This window comes from Balaenoptera ricei, chromosome 10 (genome assembly GCF_028023285.1).
Source record: "Balaenoptera ricei isolate mBalRic1 chromosome 10, mBalRic1.hap2, whole genome shotgun sequence".
Taxonomy (NCBI): domain Eukaryota; kingdom Metazoa; phylum Chordata; class Mammalia; order Artiodactyla; family Balaenopteridae; genus Balaenoptera; species Balaenoptera ricei.
Genome location: NC_082648.1, coordinates 2,075,210 through 2,098,654, shown reverse-complemented (window position 1 = coordinate 2,098,654; position 23,445 = coordinate 2,075,210). Strand labels below are relative to the sequence as shown.

At 37.8% G+C, this 23,445-nt stretch overlaps 1 protein-coding gene across 10 annotated transcripts in view; it reads left to right on the top strand.

Moving 5' to 3' along the window:
- Window positions 1-23,445, top strand: part of ERC1 (ELKS/RAB6-interacting/CAST family member 1) — a 423,805-nt gene that overhangs the window by 29,168 nt on the left and 371,192 nt on the right. For all 10 annotated transcript variants that reach the window (XR_009505264.1, XR_009505265.1, XM_059935032.1 and 7 more), the window contains exon 2: window positions 6,747-7,571. Coding sequence is in view for 8 of the 10 variants with exons in the window: in XM_059935032.1 (XP_059791015.1) it covers window positions 6,903-7,571 (669 nt within the window). In the remaining 2 variants the exon portion in view is untranslated. The remainder of the gene's footprint in view (window positions 1-6,746; window positions 7,572-23,445) is intronic.

Sequence of the window (23,445 nt, the reverse complement as noted above, 5' to 3'; positions counted from 1 at the left end):
GTGTGTGTGTGTGTATGAATTAAAAAATTTTCTTAGAAGATGAGGGGTATTAGTCTGTTCTTGTTGAGCTTATGCTGTTTTCTTGGAATTAAGATTTGGGTACAGAATTCCCTATTCTTATTCATGCAAGAAGAACAATTTATTTATTTTTTAAAATATTTATTATTTATTTATTTATTTTATTTTTATGGCTGCTTCTGGTCTTAGTTGTGGCACGCAGGATCTTTGTTGAGGCATGCGGGATCTTTCATTGCAGCTCGGGGGCTCTTCATTGCTGTGCGCAGCCTTCTCTCTAGTTGTGTGTGGGTTTTCTCTCTCTAGTTGCAGCATGCGGGCTCCAGAGCGCGTGGGCTCTGTAGTTTGCGACACGTGGGCTCTCTAGTTGAGGCGGGCAAGCTCAGTCGTTGTGGCGGGTGGGATTAGTTGCCCTGTGGCATGTGGGATCTTAGTTCGCCGACCAGGGATCGAACCCGCGTCCCTTGCATTGAAAGGCGGATTCTTTACCACTGGACCACCAGGGAAGTCCCAATAATTTATTTTTTAAAAATTGAAATCTTGACTATTCAGTAAGTTTCTTTATGATTTTCAGGACATGATACTAGAGGACAAAACTACATAGCAATAAATACAGAGAAGGAGGTTGTCAGTTCATGGAATTTGGTTACAATTTTAAAATAAAGTTTATTAACATGAAGGAAATGTTCAAAAGGCTTTCATTATATTTGTCTTAACTGCATTTAGTTTCAGGTCCTATAAACTAATTTCAAGATTACTACCACCTTCTGAATGTATAAGAACTATCTTAATGAATTTTACTAGTATTTAGGTTAACTTGTGGAGTCAGCAAACACTTTTGCATACTTGATTTGTATTAGGCACTGTACTAGGTTTTGGAGATAAGGCATTCCTTTGCCTTTAAGGAAGTAGTTAATTAAAACATAGTAAGTATATTATTTTAAAAGCCCCTGATTCCATAAGCGGGGCACCTAAATTAGACTGAGGGATTTAATGGTTTGTGTAGGATTGTGACTATTATACTTAGTTTGGAAGAATGAGTAGTAAGTAGTTAGCCAGTTGATGGGGAAGAGGAAGGTCATGGAAGCAAGAGATCATGGTATTTCAGAAAATTGCAGGTACTTGACCTTGGTTGGCACATGGAAGAGGAGAGTGGTTAAGAAGTAACCTGTCTAGAGAGGTAGACAGGGCCCAAATCAAGAAAATTTTTATATGCAGTGCCAAGGAATTTGGATTCTCATTTTGGGATGCCATCAAAGGAAGTATGTAGATGTGTGCGATTATGTCATATTTAAATTTTAGAGCAGTGGGTGTTAAACTTTTTTTTGGTCCAGCATCCCTGTACACTCTTATAAATTATGAAGGTCTAAATAGCTTTTGTTTATGTAGGCTATACTATTTACCATATTAGAAAGTAAAACAGAAATTTTTAGAACGTAAGAGTACACAAGTACACATTCCATTAGCTGTCATTGGGATAATCCCACATGTCATGTAGCCTTTGGAAAACACTGCTATATATTTGTGAGAATGTACAGTGAAAAAGCAAATAATGTCATAATATTATGAAAATAGTTTTGCTCTCTTGGACCCCCTGAAGGGTTCTGTTCGGACCCCTCTGTGTCACTTTGTGGGACTTGGGGGTAACAGGGATTCTGACTTACTTGGATAATTGTTGTATTAGAAGATCATTCTGGCAATGGTGTTGAGAATTGTTTAGAACCTATAAAAAGAAACACATTTTAAATTGTGATCCAGTACGCACATGTGTATTCATATGCACACTTGAAACAAAAGTTTCAGGAAACAGTGCTGTGTTAGTTACCTCTTGTTGTATAAAGAGTTATCTCAAAGCTTATTGGATTAAAAAAACAGACATTAACTCACAGTTTTTATGAAGAGCGTAGCTGGGTGGTCTGGCTTAAAGTATTTCATGAGGTTGCAGTCAAGATATCAGTTGAGTCTGCAGTTCTGAAGGCTTGGCTGGGGTGGCAGGATCCCTTTCCAAGCCGTCTCACATGGCTGTTGGCAGGAGGCCTCAGTTCCTCATTGCATGGTGCTCTCTGTAGGGTAGCTCGAGTACCCTTACAGCATGGTAGCTAACTCCCCCACAACGAGTGATCCAAGAGAGTGACCAAGACAGAAGCCCCAGTGTCTTTATGAGTTAGTCTTGGAAGTGATACATCATCAGAAGCAAATCCTTTAGGTCTAGTATACATTCAAAGGGAGAGGAATTTTGCTTCCCCTCTTGAAGGGAGGAGTATCAAAGACTTTATTCAGGTACCTTAAAACTACCACAAATACTTGTCGGGAGAGTGAGTCCTCCATGGGTCTCTTCTTTCCTGCATGCCCTGAATGCGAGGGCCTGACTGCTCTTAACCTGGGCCGTTTCTCAGGATTGTGTTTGCAGCGAGCCCCCTTGAGGGATGAGGTAACGTCTCCCATTGGGGGAGACCAGGCTTACTTACTGCTTACTGTAAAAGTGGTGGATTCCCGAAACTCAGCGTTCCTCTGCAAATCCACTGCATGTGTAGCATCTGTCTGGGCCCCCTTGTGTCACCTTGTGGGACTTGGGGGTAACAGGATGCTCATACTGCTGGCTGTGCTGTGAGTAATAAAGTTCTTTGTCTCTGACTCAGGAGACTCATGTGTTCTGTCTGATAAGTAGAAGGAGAAGGTTTGAAGTAACCACAACAGATACTAGATAGGGAGCTAACAAAATATTGGATAGGAAGCAAACTAAGGGACTCGTAGGACTCTGGGGCCAACACTATGGGCTCAAACTGAACAGCTGCATGATTTTTTCCAGCAGCAGTCGGGACTCCAGGTAGGTAATCGGTGAAGGTGTTTCTTTTGGATTAATCAAGGGCAGGGGAGTTTGGAATGTGAAATTATTTTCTTTAAACTTTTGTGGTATAATTTATGTACGATAAACTGAACATATTTAAAGTCTGTAGTTTGATGAGTTTTGACCTGTATACGCCTGGGAAGCCTCACCCCAGTCAAGATAGTGAACATTTTCATCACTCCAAAAATTTCCTCCTACCCCTTCATGATCCATGCATCCCTCAGCCCCAGCCCCAGGCACATACTGATGTACTTTCTGTCATAATGGAGTCCTTCTAGAATTTTATATAAATGGAATCATATGGCTTAACTTTTTTTTTTTGGTCAGAATTCTTTTTTGTTAGCTGTTTAAAGTGCAAGAATTATTATCTGGTGGTGGTGGATCTGGCAGATTTTTAAAAGAAATTAAACATTTTTAAACCCAGTCTTTCCTGAAGCTCATATTAGAAAGCCAGAATGAGGGCTTTAGACAGAGCTGGTGAATTCTCTTCTCTTGTTGTAGAAATGAATATAGTTCTGATAGCAACAAAAGTCTCCACATGCAAATGCCATTTTGGGTCTGAAAGTGGCTTGAACATTAGAGTGCACCCGCTAATGTTGAAAACTTGATGTGGATTTTTGTTGCTAGATCTTAGCCTATTTAATAGTGTGGCTTAGTTACTTGACTACAGGGAAATAGAGTTTTGCACAAAAGCACAGTTGGGAATTTTTTTCTTGACTGTGGCACTTTAAAGTTCTGATGGCATGATTCCTGAGACTCTTGAATTATTATTCTTTATTTTGTTAGTTTTCCTTATTTTGTTCTTTTTGCCCACCATCTTTTAAAAAAGACTTTCTCCTTAATAGAAAGATAAATGTGATTATTTAAGCATTACACCATAGAAAACCTAAGGTGTGCCTTAAAGTTTAGGTTTAGAGTCCTAGATTAGCAGGATACCCTGCCTTAAAACTGGAGGCCTTTAATATCCTACGGACAACTGAGGTGTTAACATCAGCAGATGATGGTGGATAAGCATAGTAGTTAAGGGTTTCCAGGGCTCTGGAATTCGGGCACCTACCACTTAATAGCTAAGTCACTTAACACCTATAGGCCTCACTTTCTTCGTCTGTAAAGTGGAGATAACGACAATGCCTGTGTTGTAGGGGGCTTATAAATATCAGATTAAATCTTATAAAATTCTTAGCACAGTGCCTGACATATGGTAAACACTATATGTTAGCTTCTGTTATCATTCAAGGGATTCTGGGTAATAAATAGCTCTCTTATTTTAAGCAATATTCAGATTACTTAACAAAAAGAAAAACCTTTGCATCCCTCTTTGGTCTTGAAATAGAATTCACTTGAACAGTAGTATGTCACCTACCTTACAGTCCAGATTAATCATGAAAAGGAATGTTTACTTTCTGAGCTAGGTTAGTCCTGGGAAGGAATTTCCTAACATTACTAGCAGAATATTGCAATATCTGAACTTGGTGTACTATTGCTATTTCTGAGACGGAAGGCTCAGACTCTGTGTTTTTGCTGTCCTGCTTGTTGTTACCTTAGGTCTATCTTTACTGGATCTCTAGAGACGAGACTGCCAGTATATTCATATTTCTGAAGATCTTTAACTTGTTTGAGTTTGGTTCAAATATTTAGACCCTTTAAAATCTTTTGACCATGTGATTTACTTGGATTGCATTCTCAATTGCATATTAAAATATTATTTAATATGTTGAAATCTGTTCCTTGACCTAAGCCAATTCTTTGGTAGAATGATATTAGGAAATCATAGAGATCTAGTTTAGATCCGTATTGATTTAGGTTTGAGAGGAGTGTAGAAAGTAGATAGCTATGATATGTGTTTTTAAAATTTGTCTTAATTACTATACTTGTAGAATATGAACATATTTTCCTATTAAAAAATTCAAGCATTTGACTATTGTGAGTCTAAAGCTTTACAAGTGAAGCTAAAGCCTCCACAAACATTTCCCCCCAACCTTAGAAGGCAAATTACCTTCCCCTCTAACCACTGCTGTTTCAAATTGGGCATTTCTCATGTAGGAATTCTTTATGTATTTTGTATACAAATTTTTATACATACGTTAGATACTTTTTCACCAAGGGTTTGGTTTTTCTTTTAATTTTTGGTGTATTTTGTCATTTTGACATAATTGAACATTAGTCATTTTTCTTTGTTTTTTTGCCTTTTGTTTCTTATTTAAGAAGCCCTACCTTAACTCAAGTTCACAAGGATATTCACCTAAGTTTTCTTCTAGTACTTTTAAAAAAAATTATTTATTATTTTTGGCTGCGTTGGGTCGTCTTTGCTGCGCGCGGGCTTTCTCTAGTTGTGGCGAGCGGGGGCTACTCTTTGTTGCGGTGCGCGGGCTTCTCATTGCAGTGGTTTCTCTTGTTGCGGAGCACGGGCTCTAGGCACACGGGCTCAGTAGTTGTGGCTTGCGGGCTCTAGACCACAGGCTCAATAGTTGTGGCGCACGGGCTTAGTTGCTCCGCAGCATGTGGGATCTTCCTGGACCAGGGATCGAACCTGTGTCCCCTGCATTGACAGGCCGATTCTTAACCACTGTGCCACCAGGGAAGTCCCTCTTCTAGTACTTTCAGTAGTTTTAAAATTTGTATCTTTAATGGGTACATAGAATTTATTTCTGGGTACTGTGTGAAGTAGGGATGTAACTTATTTTTTTCCAAGAGCACCAGTTGTTCAAACTCCATTTATAGAATGATTTGTCCTTTCCTCACTGTTTTGAAATGTTACTTTTAGCATATACTAAATTCACATATATAATTTAGAGCCTATTCTTGGCCATTTCTGTACAGTTTTAATCACTATAGCTTTAAAAGGCTCTGAGTCCTTATAAGAAATCCTAGGGGTCAGATGTGGTTTTGGAGTCCAGGTTTTTTCCCCATAATGCCCAGTGGCGTTATGCAGTATCCTGTAATCATACACATTGTTTTCCCAGTGACGTGTACGAATAATCACACTAGGTGAGATACGTATAAACAATAAGTGACCTCATATCAAATCATGCCAGGTTTTGCCAGTAAATGAATTAAAAAGAAAAAAAACCCTTATTTTCAGAGTTTTAAAACATTTTTGCATTGCAAATAAAGGATCATGAACCTATAATGTGTCTTGCTATTTAGGGGACATCTTCCTTTGTTCCTCTATTTCAGATTGTTTTGGTTATTGTTGTACCTTTACTCCTCCATTTGAATTTTGGAGTCAGCTTGTTGGGTTATGTGAGGGATCCTGTAGAGATTTTCATTGGCATGTGGAGTAGTTGGGGAAGAACTGACACCTTTACAATGTTTGTCTTCTCATCCATGAACATGGATAACTTTCCTTCTGTTCAGGGGTGTTTTGTAGTTTTTCCAAAAATTCTCGCACATTTTTGTTATATTTATATAGCAAAGTGTCTTTATGGTTTTGTTGCTATTGTGAATGGGATTTTTTTTAAATTGCATTTTCTAGTTGTTATTACTAGTGTACAGAAAAGTACTGATATGTATATATTGATCTGTGCCTAAGCAGTTTGTTGAGTTCTGTTATTGGTTCTAGTACTTGTCAGCTGATGATCTTGGATTTTCCAGTTAGAAAAATCATATATTCAAACACTGAGTTTTATCTTTTTCTTGCCAATCTTTATACCTCTTATCTCTTTTTCTTTTCCCTTTGCTTGGTATGGTTTCAGTATTCAGTTTTGAGACATGTTGAGTGTTTTTACAATGATGTTTACTGAGAAATAAGTTATGCTGTAGACAGGGACAGGAGCAAATAGATGATCGAAGGGGAGGTCTTGCTCAAGGGGGGCAATGAAGAGTGTCTGAGAGGGGAAGTGTTTCTTATTGGAGGAGTTAATGTGTGATCTTTTCATTACAGATATGGTGTAAGCTATTTCTTCAAGATTGGACAGCTGAGGACCTGGTATTTCTGATTAGCCTTCAGCCGACTTATAGCCATAGAGAAACCTCACAGAGTTCCGTATCTTGTTTTCTGCTTTACACCTTTCCTGGCACCTGAATTCATCTTGCAACCATGTATGGAAGTGCTCGCTCAGTTGGGAAGGTGGAACCAAGCAACCAGAGCCCTGGGCGATCACCTCGGCTTCCACGTTCCCCTCGCTTGGGTCATCGTCGAACCAATAGTACAGGAGGGAGTTCTGGAAGCAGTGTCGGAGGTGGCAGTGGGAAAACCCTTTCAATGGAGAATATCCAGTCCTTAAATGCTGCCTATGCCACTTCTGGCCCTATGTACCTAAGTGACCATGAAAATGTGGGTTCAGAAACACCTAAAAGCACCATGACACTTGGCCGTTCTGGAGGACGTCTGCCTTATGGTGTGAGGATGACTGCTATGGGCAGTAGCCCCAATATAGCTAGCAGTGGGGTTGCTAGCGACACCATAGCATTTGGAGAGCATCACCTCCCTCCTGTGAGCATGGCATCCACCGTTCCTCACTCTCTTCGTCAAGCAAGAGATAACACAATCATGGATCTGCAGACACAGCTGAAGGAAGTATTAAGGGAAAATGATCTCTTGCGAAAGGATGTGGAAGTAAAGGAGAGCAAATTAAGTTCTTCAATGAATAGCATCAAGACCTTCTGGAGCCCAGAGCTGAAGAAAGAACGAGCCCTGAGAAAAGATGAAGCTTCCAAAATCACTGTTTGGAAGGAACAGTATAGAGTTGTGCAGGAGGAAAACCAGGTTAGTTATATATATATGTTTGCCTTTCTGTATTCTGTATGTATGAAACAATTCATGTACATAAATGAAATGAGCCATTCTTTCTCTTTTCTTTCTTAGGCTTTTCCCTTCTTGGTTCATTTATTTTCCTTCTTCCTGTTTTTCTTAGTATTTTGTGCTCTCCATTTCTTCGCCTTTTCCAGATTGGTCCTGTGCTTTAATTTGTTTCTGGCTACCATGACTGCTTGCTCACAATTCTTGCTTGTTTCTTTTCCCTAGCTTCTCTTTCTCTTCCTCTCTTTTCTTTCAGCATATATTATCTTTTTTCACTTCTTATGAGAATGTAATTTTGCCACATGCTCTAAGATCCATTATCAAAATTATTCAGGCTATGTAACTTAAGTGTGGGGTATAGCATTAAGATTTACCATAGTAAATGTTAAAAAAGTCAATCTTAAAAAAAAACCTATCACAAGGCAAATCAATATGTTGACAGTACAGAACGGAAATTAATTTTAAAAAGTTAACATTGATGATGTACATATTTATTAAGTACCAACAATGAGTAGCAGTTCTTTCTCTTGACATTTAGGAAAGTTTAACTTCAGGATCCTTTTTAGAAAAAATTCTTTAATTCTTCACATTTGAGGATTTAAGGTGGAAGAAAGGCAACTTGCTGTGATTGGTTATATATAAAATATAAATTAGATTTTGGTAGAAGTTGAATGTTAAATTGAGGTTATTGAATTTATCATTGAATTAGCTAGCCTTCAGTGTACCTTTTTGATGATGCTGAAAATATGCCTATCACCAAGACGGTTTTAATTATCCAGCAACCTGGAAATTTCCAGTCCATTTTAACGAGGAAAAAAAATTATTGGCTTACTTCTTTATTTTCAAATAATTCAGGCAGCTAATTATGCCTGTACTTTAAAAGCTGTGTGGATAAAAAGCAGTGACAATAACCTTTCTAATTATCAAGCTACATTCAAAGGCAAATATTTGAATCTTCTGAAAAGACTATGGTGGGAACTCAGCACTTTAGTCCAGTGGAAGTGAAACAGTCCACAGGGCTCTGATGCCAAAAAAACCATATGCGCTGAAGGAGGGTGAACAATGCCTTATCGAGATTCCACCCCCTGCCCTAATTACACACCAGTGCTGGCAGGAGTGTATTCTTCCTGCACCCACTATAATTACCACACAATCCTAAAATTGTATAACTTTGGTCCAAAAAATGAAGGGTGCAATTTTAAAGTAAAGTGAGACACTGCAATGAGATACAGAGAACTGAAAATGCTAATTAATAGATTATAGTGAGCCGGCAGTGGGCCCTAATTAAACTCTGCATTCATTACACCCTCCATAGCCCTCAGAGGCTGGACATTTTCCATTTTACAAAGAAGATTGGTTTAATAGGATTTACAGTAATTAAACAAATTTCCCCATTTCAGTTTGAGATTGGGGATTTAGACACATTCTAAATGTTTGATCTGATTGGACCACAGAGATCTTGGTCTAGAGTCCTATCACATGAAAAAACACATTTGCTTAGAATTGCCTAATGTGTATGGTTCATTATTAGGAAGTCCTTTTAGAAGATTGTTTCAAAAATAAATATCCAGCTGTTTTTATGCTTTGTACTCCTTTTGTTACTGAACTTTCAAGTACTGGTGGTTGGAGAAATGGAACAATATATGTTTTAACAGGAAAAGCCTTTTCTTTTTCTTTTTTTAAATTGAGAATGAGGAAGGCTTTTGGTGTGTTTACTTGATGAAGAATAAAAGTCCAGCTGTGAGCTTGGTTGAATTGCAAAGCTAAGGCTTTGGATGATTTATATTTTTTAATTTTATTCTAACCAGCATCTAATAAAGATACTGTCATACTTCTTTTTGGTTATTATGCCTTGTAATATTCCTGTATGTTTAGTTGGAAGCTTATTTTTAAAATAATTATTTTAAACCACTTTCATTGGAATTTTGTGTGATCACAGTACATTTAAAAAAATATTATAGTATGGCAAGTGAGTTTAATGTTTGTTTTTTTTTTTGAGGCAGCGGGTGACATTTTTGGCAAATTTTTTAAATTAATTAATTAATTAATTAATTTTTGGCTGTGTTGGGTCTTCATTTCTGTGTGAGGGCTTTCTCTAGTTGTGGCAAGCGGGGGCCACTCTTCATCGCGGTGCGCGGGCCTCTCACTGTCGTGGCCTCTCTTGTTGTGGAGCACAGGCTCCAGACGCGCAGGCTCAATAGTTGTGGCTCACGGGCCTAGTTGCTCCGCGGCATGTGGGATCTTCCCAGCCCAGGGCTCGAACCCGCGTCCCCTGCATTGGCAGGCGGATTCTCAACCACTGCGCCAACAGGGAAGCCCGAGTTTAATGTTTTGCTTTTTGTATTTTTTTGCTCTTGGAGTTTGATTTTATTCAGGATTCTGATTTTTTGATTTTGATTTTATTTATTTAAGGATCAAGAGAATTTGAAGTTTAGAAATTAAAAAAGAGACTTGCTCTCTGTAAATCTTTGTTTTGTCATTTGTTCTCACTGTTTGGACACTCATGACTATTAACATTTTAATAATTTTAGGTTGTACCTTGATTTGTCGCATGGTGAAAGCCATTATTATTTGAATTTAAATAAGCTTTTTCATGAGGTTGCTAATTGTTTCACTGTCATTTAGCGTCTGATTTCAAAATCTGGGATCTCTGTCTTGGACTATTTGTTTAACTTTTCTTTTTGATAATCCCGTTTTAACACAGAGATGAATTATGAATGATTATTCAGAGTACTGTGGATAAATCGGTAGTCTAGTCTCTTTTCCAGATAGATTTGATCTTTTCTGGTATTCCAGAAATGGCACGTGTTAGAGGCACTGTGGGGAATGTCCTGAGAAAACTAAGTCAAATGTAAGATAGATATGCTCCTTTTGGGGAGTTAACAGTCATTTTGAGAAGCAAAATTTGTTCATGTGCAGCTTATAGAAATATAAGCTACCCATCCATTGGATTTTGTCATGTGCGAAGGTATATAAATGCGTGTGGGAAATTGCCTTCTTGTAGAGCTGGTAAATTTGCTTACCTGGGATGTAGTGGAGTATTATGGAAAATGATCCAGTGAATCTAATAAAAACTGTTGTACAAGTACCTGACAGGGCTTATTTGTGAGGAAATAAGAGAAGTTACCAGAGGATTGCAGTCTCTCTTTCCCCTCTATTACATTTTGCAGTGTGGTCTAATGTGTGATTTCATCTCAGTGATAGAATTGGTTTTATGGGTTTGCTAATTTACAGAATCTATGAAGATGGCAGCTTAGATATGAGTTGGGAAACCCTTTTTTTATTCTTTCGTGCAAAAGAAACCAGGAAATGAACTTGGTTTTTTTAGTTACACTAATATTGATCAAGGGAGGTCATAGTTCCATTTTAGTTTTTAAAATCATGCTGTCCCTGGAACTTGCTATCATGTTACCACTGCTCTATTTGCCCGGAAGAGTATTGGAGGGGCCTGGAAACCATGCTTTATAACAAGTGGTTGCGGGAACTCTAAAGGAGAGACGTGTGGCATTTTAGTTATATTCTGTGTTTCGACGGGCAGCCATGAAGAAGGAAGTTTTTTCCCTTTCTTTCTTCTTTGGTATTTTTTTGGGAAAGCTAGTACTGGAAAAATGAGTACAGATACGAAGGTTTTAGGTTCTGGCTCCATGGAGGAATGTATTTTCTAACAAAGCTATATCCGTTTGGTGCAAGAGTCAGTTTCACAGTCCAGTGCTTGACCATCACTGGAATTGGTTCCTGGGAGGCCAGATGCCTCTGACAGCTATGTGGGTGCTCCTGGTCTTTCAGCTCCGCAGGGTGCCTGCAGTGACTTCTCCGGCAGCCATTTAGAGAGTTCCCCCTCCTCCCACCCTCTTTTGCTGCTCCCGGCCTAGCTTCCTCCCTCTCTCCCTTTATGACAACTTTATGGAGGTAGAATTTAATTCATCCTTTAAAAGTGTGTAACTTTTTTCTTTCTTAATCTGACTTATTCAAAGAAGAATTTGAAGATAGTAACAGGAAGTTGCCCTACGGTGTTCTCTAACAAGGGAATGAATGACATAACCAAAAAAATTGTTTAGGAGCAGCTTTTATTGCTCGTCTTCAGAGCAGATTGAAGGCAGGCAGGCAGGGAAAGCGAATGAGTTCGTTGCAGGAGGCCTGGATTTATTTGGGTAATAGGAATGGGGAAGGAGGTGCACATCCACGAAGTATTTTCAAAGAGATATTGGGATATAGACTGTGATGGCAAGAGAGAAGACTGCGATGAACTGTGGTATTGAGACTGAGGAAATGTTTTTGCCATTGATGATACATGGTTAGAGATTAGAAAGTAGAACTAGATTAAGGGTAAGAAGTGGTGAATTTAGTTTTCATTATTTGAGGAGAAGTTTTTCGTAAGCATTTGGAAATAAGAGACTAGTGACTGTGACCTCAGGTACAGGCACAGGGATGTCGTTATATGTTTGCTTGTTAATGCTGGAAATTTTACTGATCTAGTTAGTTCAGTCCCACAAGCTGAATGTCCCTACTTGTGGGAGTTAGGAGTGGAGAGGAAGAGAAAAGCCATTAAACGGCACATGTTTTATGTATGGTTTATCACCCGCTGTGTCTGTGTCTTGGTCTTCTGTCTTTCTTGTGGTATTTCTCTTTGATGGTAGATATCTTGAGTGACTCTCTCGATTACTGAAAGTCACTCTTCATTTAGAAAGGTGAATGTTTATATTCCTGTCATGAACAAACTTTTGCTAATAGACGTCCTTTATTTTGTTTTAGTTAACAAGTTCATTGAAATTAGGTACCTCTGCATGATGAATTTGGAGTAAATTTGTCAAAAAGAGAAGTACTGTGGAAATGTGCTTTCAGCAAGAAAATGATTTTCTTCATATTGAAAATGTTCTGTTCTTCCCTAGGACAAGATTAGAAATCTTTCATGAACTGTTTTTTCTCACTTTCTGTGCTGCCATGTGCATCTCCAAAAACATTTATTTTTCCTTCTGGAGTTGGAAAGCTAGTCTTTAACATAGATGTGTTCCTTTTATTTTTCCATATTATCAGCAGTAATGCTTACTGAAACTACCTCCCTTTCTGTTTGTTCTGGCAGTCTTTCCTACCTAATAGGCTCATGGTAAGTTCTGTTGCATTTTGACAATTGGTAGAGAATACTTGGTTGAAATGACACCTGTCCAGCTTAATTTCATCTGTGGACCTTGTAGGTTGAGAAGGTGAGAAACAATTCAGCCTTGATGTGCATACTGTACCATCCCTAGCTGTGGCTAGTGGCTCATTTACTTCCAGAGCATGTGATATGCAGGACCTGTTTTGCTTTGAAACCACCCTTGGAACTGTTCTGATTTTGGATGAGCCCTCAGGCACTCAGGTATGGTCCCCTTTAGCATCAGTTCTCAAACTGGCCTCAGGATGCGGTACACTTGTACAAATTATTGAGGAACCTCAAGTAGCTTTTGTTTATGTAGGTGTTTATCTATCAATATTTGCCATATTGGAGACTAAAATAGAAATTCAAAAAATATTTACTGATATATTTAAAAATAATGAACACATTAAATGTTAACATAAATAACATTTTTAATGAAAAATAGTTTTGCAAGTCTAATGTCTGGCTTAATAGATGATAGCTAACTGTCATATCTGCTTCTGCTTTCAGTGGTCTGTTGCAATTTGTTGTTTGGGTTGAAGTATATGAAGAAACTCAGGCTTCATATAAATAAGTAGTTGGAAGAAGCAGGAGTATTTTATTTTATTTTTTATTTATTTATTTATAATATTTATTTATTTATTTTTGGCTGCATTGGGTCTTCGTTGCTGCACGCGGGCTTTTCTCTAGTGGCGGCGAGCGGGGGCTACTCTTCGTTGTGGTGTGCGGGCTTCTCGTTGCGGTGGCTTCTCTTGTTGTGGAGCATGGGCTCTAGGCCCGTGGGCTTCAGTAGTTGTGGCTCACAGGCTCCAGAGCGCAGGCTCAGTAGTTGTGACGCACGGGCTTAGTTGCTCTGCGGCATGTGGGATCTTTCCGGGCCAGGGCTCGAACCTGTATCCCCTTCCTTGGCAGTCGGATTCGTAACCACTGCGCCACCAGAAAAGTCCCAGCAGGAGTATTTTATTTTATTTATTTATTTATGGCTGTGTTGGGTCTTCGTTTCTGTGCGAGGGCTTTCTCTAGTTGCAGCAAGCGGGGGCCACTCTTCACCGCAGTGCGCGGGCCTCTTACCGTCGCGGCCTCTCCTGTTGCGGAGCACAGGCTCCAGACGCGCAGGCTCAGCAGTTGTGGCTCACGGGCCTAGTTGCTCCGCGGCATGTGGGATCTTCCCAGACCAGGACTCGAACCCGTGTCCCCTGCATTGGCAGGCAGACTCTCAACCACTGCGCCACCAGGGAAGCCCCCCAGCAGGAGTATTTTAAAAGCCTTTTCAGATAATTGTGGATATATATATATATATATTTTAAAATTTCTTTTTGGCTGCACTGAGTCTTCGTTGCTGCACGCGGGCTTTCTCTAGTTGTGGCGAGCAGGGGCTACTCTTCGTTGCATTGCGTGGGCTTCTGTTGCGGTGGCTTCTCTTGTTGTAGAGCACGGGCTCTAGGCATGCGGGCTTCAGTAGTTGTGGCACGTGGGCTTCAGTAGTTGTGGCTCGCAGGCTCTAGAGTGCAGGCTCAGTAGTTGTGCACAGGCTTAGTTGCTCTGTGGCATGTGGAATCTTCCCGGACCAGGACACGAACCCCTGTCCCCTGCACTGGCAGATGGATTCTTAACCCCTGTGCCACCAGGGGAGCCCGTGGATATGTTGAAACCACACCAAAATTTGACAAGTGAGAGTTTTTTTTTTTAACGCTTTATTGAGGTATGATTTACATGCCATAAAATTCATCCATTTTAAGTGTACAATTCAATTAATTTTTTTAGTAAATTTACTGCGAGGTGTGCGATCAAAACCATAATGTAATTTTAGAACATTTTCATCAGTGAGTGGTAGTTTCTTACAGTTAGTGCAGTGTGGAATCTGAAATCCTATCAGTGACCTTTCCATACTTTGTTACATTAAAATAAATTGGTCTGTCTTGCACTTCGAACAGATCTTTTACATGTAGAGGATATACATGAATAATACATATGCCTTCTCCTGCTTTTGTAACACTGTGTATTGGTCATTTGGAAAATATTGGTTCATTGAGTTATGTAGGTCTTCCAAATGTTGACACATTTCATTAGACAGATTTTAAAAATTCATTCATTAATAACACTTCCTATTTCATCAGAAATGTCTTCAAGTATTGGTAAGCTCACCAGACAGGAGATACAAGTTTTCCAAAATTCTGAGTTTTCCTTGAAACTCGGATTCTATCATTGGCAAGAAGTATTGCCAGTTATTGTCTTTGAGTTGACAGGTCAGTTTAAATTTTGAGAAAAATTTATCTGTATACCTGAGTCTGAATAATCATTGGTTGTGAGTTCAGTCTTTTAAATTAAAATGGTGCTTGTTGAGACAGCCATTGTATTTCAGTGTGCAGCAGAAGTGCTTTATGCCTCTGAGAAAGAGAGACCTGAATGATGTGACTCTTTGGGGTGAAATGTTCCAGGCAGAAGGGACTACAAGTCTAAAGGCCTTACCTGGGGTCTTCTGACTCTGGTAAGAGGTTGCCACTAAGGGTCTTGATTAGTTTATTCTTTAGCTATAATACCCCTCTTCTCTTATCTGTTGTGTTGTAATAAAACGTTGTGGTCTTTGACATCAGCAAGGCTTCTGCTTCTTCGCCATGGTTTAGGAAATTGTACTATTTCTTCAGTAATAGTAAATAATGGGAAAAGACTGGATAAAACCTAATACCAAAATTCAGCCCAGACAGTATTAAATAATGGAAAGCTTTGCTGTTTTAGAAAGCTGGAAAAGTGCTTCTTCAAAGTTTTGGAATGAATTTATCCATGTGCATTGAATGAAACTTCCTGCTTTGAGATCTGTCCTTAATCGTTTTGGTTGTGCGTTCTCAGATATAAACCGTGGTTAGAGATGCCACCCTTTTTCTGACAAGCTTATGAAAGTGTTCGTCTGTTTTTAAATACTAGTTTTAATGTTTAATATTTAATATTGTTGATTTAACAAACATTGAGCACCCCCTTTGTATCATTGTATTTTTCTGCTGAACTGCTCTTAAACTAGAAATAAAGCTGTAAGCAATGTGAAAACTATTAAGGTGGTAAATTGTTTTCTTGAATTTTTGGACTACTGAATTAACATTAACATTAAAGTGTCTTAGTGATTTAGAGGATCTATGTAAAGAATACTTACATTTTCTCCTGGATTGTTCTTTTCACACTGTATCTTATTTTGTAGGGTAAAATGAATAGGAGGATAATAGACTTCTAGAAATACATAGTACCCCTTAGTAGAAACATTAGTGAAAGGAATAGCAACAAGTTGAAAAAGGTCAAAAGATCCAATGTTTTCTTCTTGTTGCTGTTTGTTGATAGCATATATTTTTCTGTCATTAGAGAGGTGCCTTGGGTGGGCTATCTTAGCCAGTAGTTACAGTTGGCTAACCAGTAAATATTCTCCTTATTGAATGTTTTGCAGTAAGGATTTTTCTTTGTCTCATCAGTTACCCAGTTTTTACTGTGAAGAAACTAAAAAAAGGAAAAGGATATATTGATCAATTTTTGGTTGTAATTGTGATTTTTAAATTTGTTCACTCTCTGGGAGCCATTTAATATCCATAACCTTAAATAAAGGAGGTCTTAAATTCTTCAAGAACTATTGCATACTTTAAAAATTGACTTGTGAGCAGTGCTTGAACATTATAATTTGTTGCCCTGAAAATGAGAGCAAATCATCAAGAATTCCTTGACAGTGGGAATCTGTATTACTATTGCTTAACTATTAGAAAGCATTGTAAAATTCTGAAAGAGAGCGAGCTCAATTTTAAAGACTAAGAATATTGGCAGGCAATGCATATTAAGCCATTCTCATGGAAAATTTTATGTAACTTTTTAATTAACTAGTTTGTGCTTGAGGAATACCCATTAAACTTAAAATAGGGAGCTGTTGTTGAGTGCAGAGCCCATGATATGTGCTGGTTTCTGCTAAAGTTACCTTGTGAATGTTTAGGCCTATTATTTTGTATGTTTCATCTTGATTTGGTTTTTAAATTCTCTGAATAGTAAAAAAGAGAAAATATGTATTTTTATTTTCTGATACTGCCAGCATAAGATATGATGAGAGGTTGGCATCCACTGGCTTATCACACAATACATTTTTTTGCCTTAGAGCAGGGATTTGGACAAGTTAACCTCTTAAATTTTCCTCTGTGCTGTAAAATTTTGTGATGAAGAACTTTGTCCTTAAAAGCATAACTGAGAAACATTTTTTCAGGTTAAGTCTCTTCATTATTTATATTGAGTTCTCCTTCTATGTTTTGTGAAATCTAGGAAGAGATATGTGTCTGTAATTCAGATATTTTCATTGTCAAAAAAATATAAATAATGGTATGTTATAGATGACTTACAAACCATCTGTAAAGACTTTTGGATTGGTATTTATATGTATTATTCTTTGTACACCAGTATCATTCCTGTTGTTGGTCTGAGATAATGGTATTAAAATGAAAGCAAATCTGCTTTGATTAGCTGTTCACAGATAAATCTTTGTTTAAGCATACTATTTTTATTTATTTATTTTTACACAATTGCACTGTTTACATTATAAATGTCCTACAGAATTCACTCTATTTCAAAGAAAAACATTTTTTTGGGAGCTAAGTGAAAACTGTTGTAGTGTAGGATTTAAAATCTACTGAGAAAGTAGAAGAATATATTCAGAAAACGTTCTTAGTTTTAATTATCTTTCATAGATTGGATAATCTGAGTAATTAGTAATTTATTCTAAGAGCCACATGGCTCTTGATGGGCATAGGCATTTAGCATAGGTGCCAAATTCTTAGGAGAGAAGCATACTTAATGAGTTCCAACCTTTCCTATCCTGTAATTTCATGAGGTATATTTCTTGTTTCTCTGAGAAAACATGCTACCCATGGTACAGAGCATTTTCAAGAAACGAAGCAGTTAAAAGAGAATCTACTTAAATAGTAGTGGATAAATTCCTGAATTTCTCTTGGTATTTTTGGTGATAGGTACTTGTTGTTCTCAATTGTTGGAAAGTTTTGGGAACATCGGCTGGAAGCATAATTTGGATGCAGAAGGCAGTTTTTGGATTTAGGGTAGAGAGGGCCCAGGATTCCTAGATACCCTGAAATGCTTAGGATAGCCCTGCATTGAAAAATTCTCCCTTATTCCATATGATTTTCAAACGTCTTGCCAGAAATTTGTATAGATGAGAAATCTGTTTATAATTACCTGAGCCTAGATCCTAACTATATACATAAATGGGCATGAATACATTAGCATCATTTTGAATAGCTGCAGTGTACATTGAATTTTCTAGCATTGGGACTACTGTGTAAGTTGATGGAAGATCGTGCTTTGTTTTGTTTGGAACTTTATGTAGAGTTTTTATTATTTTAGAAAATGACTTAAGCAGCAACATTGCATTGTTGACCAGTGCATCCACCAAGCAGCCTCTCTCTGCACATGCCCATGTCAGCATTTCACATGTTAAAATACATGTTATTTTATTATAAAACTCCTTATCTTTCTTTCACAGAGCATTGTATTTATTTTTTTGGATTGTATGTGAGGGTAGGCTTATTATCTATGAATTTTATTTTAAGATAGTAAAGGGCACATTACAAAATACTTGTTATAAGAAGGGGAAGGGTGGCCTTGGGTCTGATGAGCTTGGGAATCACTGGTGTAGTGGATAGGACACTGATTCTAAAAAAGGAGACTTGCATTCTCATTTTGATCCTGGCTCTGCTGGTCAGTAGTAACTAGGTGCGTGACCATGGGTACATGGTTTAATCTTTTTGGACCTGTTTTCTCATCTGTAAACCCTAGAGGGTTGGACAAGGTGGTCTCTAGAGATTTCTTTCTTACTTCTACAGTTATCTGATTTTTTAAAAAAAATTATTTATTATTTATTTGGCTGTGCCGGGTCTTAGTTGCGGCACGTGGGATCTTCGTTTCCACGTGCAGGATCTTCGTTGTGGTATGTGGGATCTTTAGTTGCGGCATGCGGGATCTAGTTCCCTGACCAGGGATGGAACCCAGGCCCCCTGCATTGGGAGTGCGGAGTCTTAACTGCTGGACCACCAGGGAAGTCCCACCAGTTATCTGATTTGTTTTTGTCAGTTTTCCTAATGGAATTCTCTCTAAGAATCTCTTCACTTTGATTTAATGCCCTGGTTCAAGACTGATTCACATAACCAAGGTAGGCCCTTCTGGGAATGAGAAATACTTGACTATTGATGTCCTTTCCAAGGTAGGCAGCATAAAATCAGTGCTTGCATATAAAGAGCAAAGAGCTTTCTTGTGAGTTTCATCGGTTGTCACATGGAGAAAATGCTTTTATGATTGTTGTGATAATTAAATGAGATTAAAGGAGATAATATGTATAAAATTATGGACAAGACTAAGTGCCATAATAGGTATACAGAGCAATCAATGCCAATTGGAACCAAGTCTCATATTTCATAAATACAAAGAATGTTGTAGAACATTTTTTGAAGTATGGGATGTATCTTATAATCTGCTGTGAGGAGGGAAGCAGTAGCATGGGACCTATACAGTTTTTCTAGAAAGTGGGTCACAATGGATAATAAGTTTCATTTGGGTAACTAATTATTACCAGTGTAGCCTTAATATTCCTGAAGGAGTTACCAGGAACTTTGAGTAGGGTAATTAGCTCTCAGGATTTTCAGTTACAGTCTTACCCATTATTTAACATTTTTATTTCCACAGTGACTCATCCATGAATTATAGAGTGCTTTCCCAAAAGGAATGTAATATTGCTGGAAATAATTTTTTTACTGCTCTGTTTTATCTCTGTGGTAAGGAGTTTCTGGCTGGTTAGTTGGACCCAAAACTCTCTGTAAATAATTTAAACTATGTGACTTTGTATGAAGAAGACTTAACCTTTACAAAACAGTGGAGAATTCTTGAGGATGGACAGCACAGAATGTTTATATTTACTTGTGTTTATTTAAAACTATTTATTTCTATGCTGTTACTTTTTTCTAGCTGAAATTTTTATATAAATATTAATATATGTCACTAATAAGTGCTCTTTGCTCACATTATCTCTGTTATTACTTCACTGCCATTAAAAATGTAGTGTTACGTGTGGTGTTCTCTTTGGTTTTTATATATCATCTACTGTACCTTTAAAAATAGTGTAGTAGATTTGTCAGTGAAAATGAAGTCTTACAGTGACACTGTTGTCAAGTACATCTCTGAGTACCTCCTGTAGAAACCCAATGAACATGTTAATAACTACTTTTATAGAACACTTACAAATGCCATACTAGATTCTTTCATATGTTATTTCTAATTCTAACAAAAATCCTGTAGGGAAGTGATACTGTCCTCATTTATAGGTGAAGAAACTAAAAATCAAGACAGTAATCTGTTCACATCTCATATCTGGGAAGTGACAGATCTTGGTCTTTCTGGTTACAAAGCCAAATAAAATGTCATTGTGGCATTTTCAACTAAGAACAACTGAGTGAAATGCAGATACTTGTTTAAAATATTTATTGAAAAATTAACATGTACATAGTCATTTATTAAATGTGAATATTTTATTTGGAGGAGGAAATACAAGATGGGAAGTATCATAGGATCCAAATGCTTCTGGGAAGGAGTCAACGTTAAGAGAAAGGGCCGAGAAAAGAGATACAGGTGAACAGCTTAGCAGATGGTAAAGTCGTAATTTGGTTAGTTTAACTATCAGCAGGTGTCAGTGACACATATCACTACTTCTCTTGTTTTGATTAGGCAGAAAGCTTTAGGTTAATGATTCCTGAACTTGGAGTTCACACACCAGTAAAATAAACAACCACCACCACCCCCAACACCCCCCAAAAAAGTAGTGGGGCAGACCTGGCATGGGATTGTCAAGTAAAGACAATTAAAAAAAGATAAATGACCTCATACTCGTAGTATCATTTTATAAGAGGAAAAACATGGTAACACCAAAGGAGTTGGAATTGCATAATTACAGAGTAAAGAACAGTCCTTCCCAAGAAAATATAGCTTTTAAGTTTACAGTGACGATTTTATTAAGGATTGGTGGAAACTTGGTCACGGACTGGCATTTAAGATGCATTGATTTACAACAGGGGTTTTATGTTACAGTCTGTGGGCCAAATCATGTCCAGAGGATTCATACATCCCCTGCAAGCTAAGAATGGCTTTTACATTTTTAAATGATTGAAAAAAAATCAAAAGAAGAGTAGTTTTTGTGAATGTGAAAATTACATGAAATCTAAACTTCAGTGTCCATACATAAAGTTTGATTGGAACATAGGCATGCTTATTTATTTGTGTATTGTCTATGGCTGCTTTCCCACTGCAGTGGTATAGTTAAGTATTTGTGACAGAGTCCATATGGTCCTTTAAACCTGAAATATTTAATCTGGCCCTCTACAGAGAAAGTTTGCTGACATCTGGTTTAGACAACAGAATAAGTAGTGATAACTAACGGCTACTACTACTCAAAGTAGTAATAGCTTGTATAGTGTTTGCTAAGAAGCAGGCCCCATTTTATGTGCTCTGCCTATATTATTAATCATAACAATCTTATGGAGGTAGGTACTGTTATTTTTATTTTACTGATATGGAAACAGAGGCTTAGAGAGAATACGGAACTTGCCCAAGGTCACACAGCAGTTAAGTGGCAGAGGCAGGATTCAAGCCCAGAAGTTGAGCTCCACGTCTGTGCTCCTTACTACTGTACTAGATGGTCAGGAAGAAGAAACAAATAGGACACTTCAGGACACTAAATGCATTCTTCACATTTACCTTAATTATTTCAGGGAAAGAGGGAAATAGCCTTATGCTATAGTTGCTCAAAATGTTATTGAGGAGTAGAATGAAGAAATCAACATTGATTGCTTCATGATTCATGAACTTTTTTGTTCGTTGGACTCCGTAGATTGTTCCCAGAGGTTTGTTGATTGAGATGATCTACTTATTGACGTCCTCCTTATTGAACTTTTGAGATAGTGAAGGTCATTTCTGGACCGTATTGTCTAATTTTTGGTATAATTAGAATAATAACTATTACCTTGGTAGAGAGTAACTGTGTTCTTCGCCGTCATCATAAACATTTATTATTTTGTTCTTAAGGAGCAGAAGGTGTACCTCCCAAGTCGATTATATTAAAAATTAAACTTTTGTTGATGCAAACAGATAAGTTTTAATTAAAAAATGTAATGGCGTTTTAAAAAAAAGAATAAATATGGTTTTGTATGCCAAAGTCTGAAAAAAAATTGAATCACCAGTAGTTGGATATTTAGATGAATCTATTCTAGAGGAAATCATTGTCTTCCTTTTAGGGAAGAAGGCTCTGAGGGGAGGAAGTGAGGTTTCAGAAACCGCTAGAATGAGGGAAGGAATGTTAGCAAGTGAGGGACTAAACTGGACTTAGTGTGACCAATTCTAATTTCACAAATATTGTATCGTATTCAGAAACAGCTTTTATACATTCTGACGACAGTATAAAATGCAGCTTTCAGTAAATAGAGGTCTAGTGGCTACACTTTATCTGAATTAAACATCACCTGTATTTTGAGATTTAAAAATTATGGTAACTGACACTCACTGTTAGGATCCTTTGAAGCCTAGAAGCCTACTGTGTCTGAAACCAATTTTAGTGGGTTTAGGACCGTAGAGAAGATAAGCCTGACACTTCAGTAAGGTTATTTTTTCGAATCTTTGAAGTTGCCCAAAGAGTTTACCTTTTTAAAGGTGGAGCCCGAAGCAGGAGCTCCAGTGTTCTGCAGGGCTTGGGCGTGGCTAGGGTGGCTGGAGGGCTAGGTGAAGGGTGGGGCAGTGGCAAAGGTGATTTTTGGCTTGGGTTCACTTTTACTCTCCTGTTCGGGAAGCTGCTCTCCTTTTTCATTTTGGGCCAGTGTTTATAGGCTAGAAATACAACGCAGATAAAACCGCCAGTCCTTTTTATACTAGAGGAAATTGAATTTGTCCAAGTGTTGACTTGTTCTGATTTTTACGTGTGTGTGATTTCCATCTACTATGTTGTTGCTCTTCCTCATAGCAAGGCAAGAGTTACAGTGTTGGTAGAATTGAACTGTGTTGGTAGATTTTTCTTCTTCTTACCCATTCCATCCATAATTTGACACTAATAATTTTGAAGACTGTTGCTTATTACAAAAGTTAGCTGGAATTAAAATCTAAGACTTGACCCTGCCCCGGTTGAGGTGGCATGTTTTAGTCCTTGATAGCTACTGCCACCTCCTTTTCTTGTGACAGATGGCTTCCCCTCCTGGTTGTCATCCACTGCTGACTTTTTTCAAAGAATGAATGCCATGTGTTTCCCATTTTGGCTATGATTTTTTTCTGCCCACTCACTGGCTTCAGAGGAACTTGAAATTGGATGTACTTGCTGTTGGCATTTATGGCAGGAAGTGGATACAACGGTGACTCTCTTTGCCAGGTTTTCATTTATTAAAAGAATTGTAGCTTCCTAAAATTAAACATCATTTCTTTGTCACACCAAGAGTAAAATGAATGTTATTACTTTTTTGAAGAATATACTTTTCACTTGATGTTGCATAGTAAATTTTTTTTGTGGCATATTTATTACAAAATAGGTTTTAAAATCTGAATTCCACATACTCAAAAGATTTACAGTATATTAGACTGCAGTCTGTCCAGGATGTTGAATTAATAGATCTAATTTTACGGAGTATAATGAAGATGAAAGGGATTTGTATCACA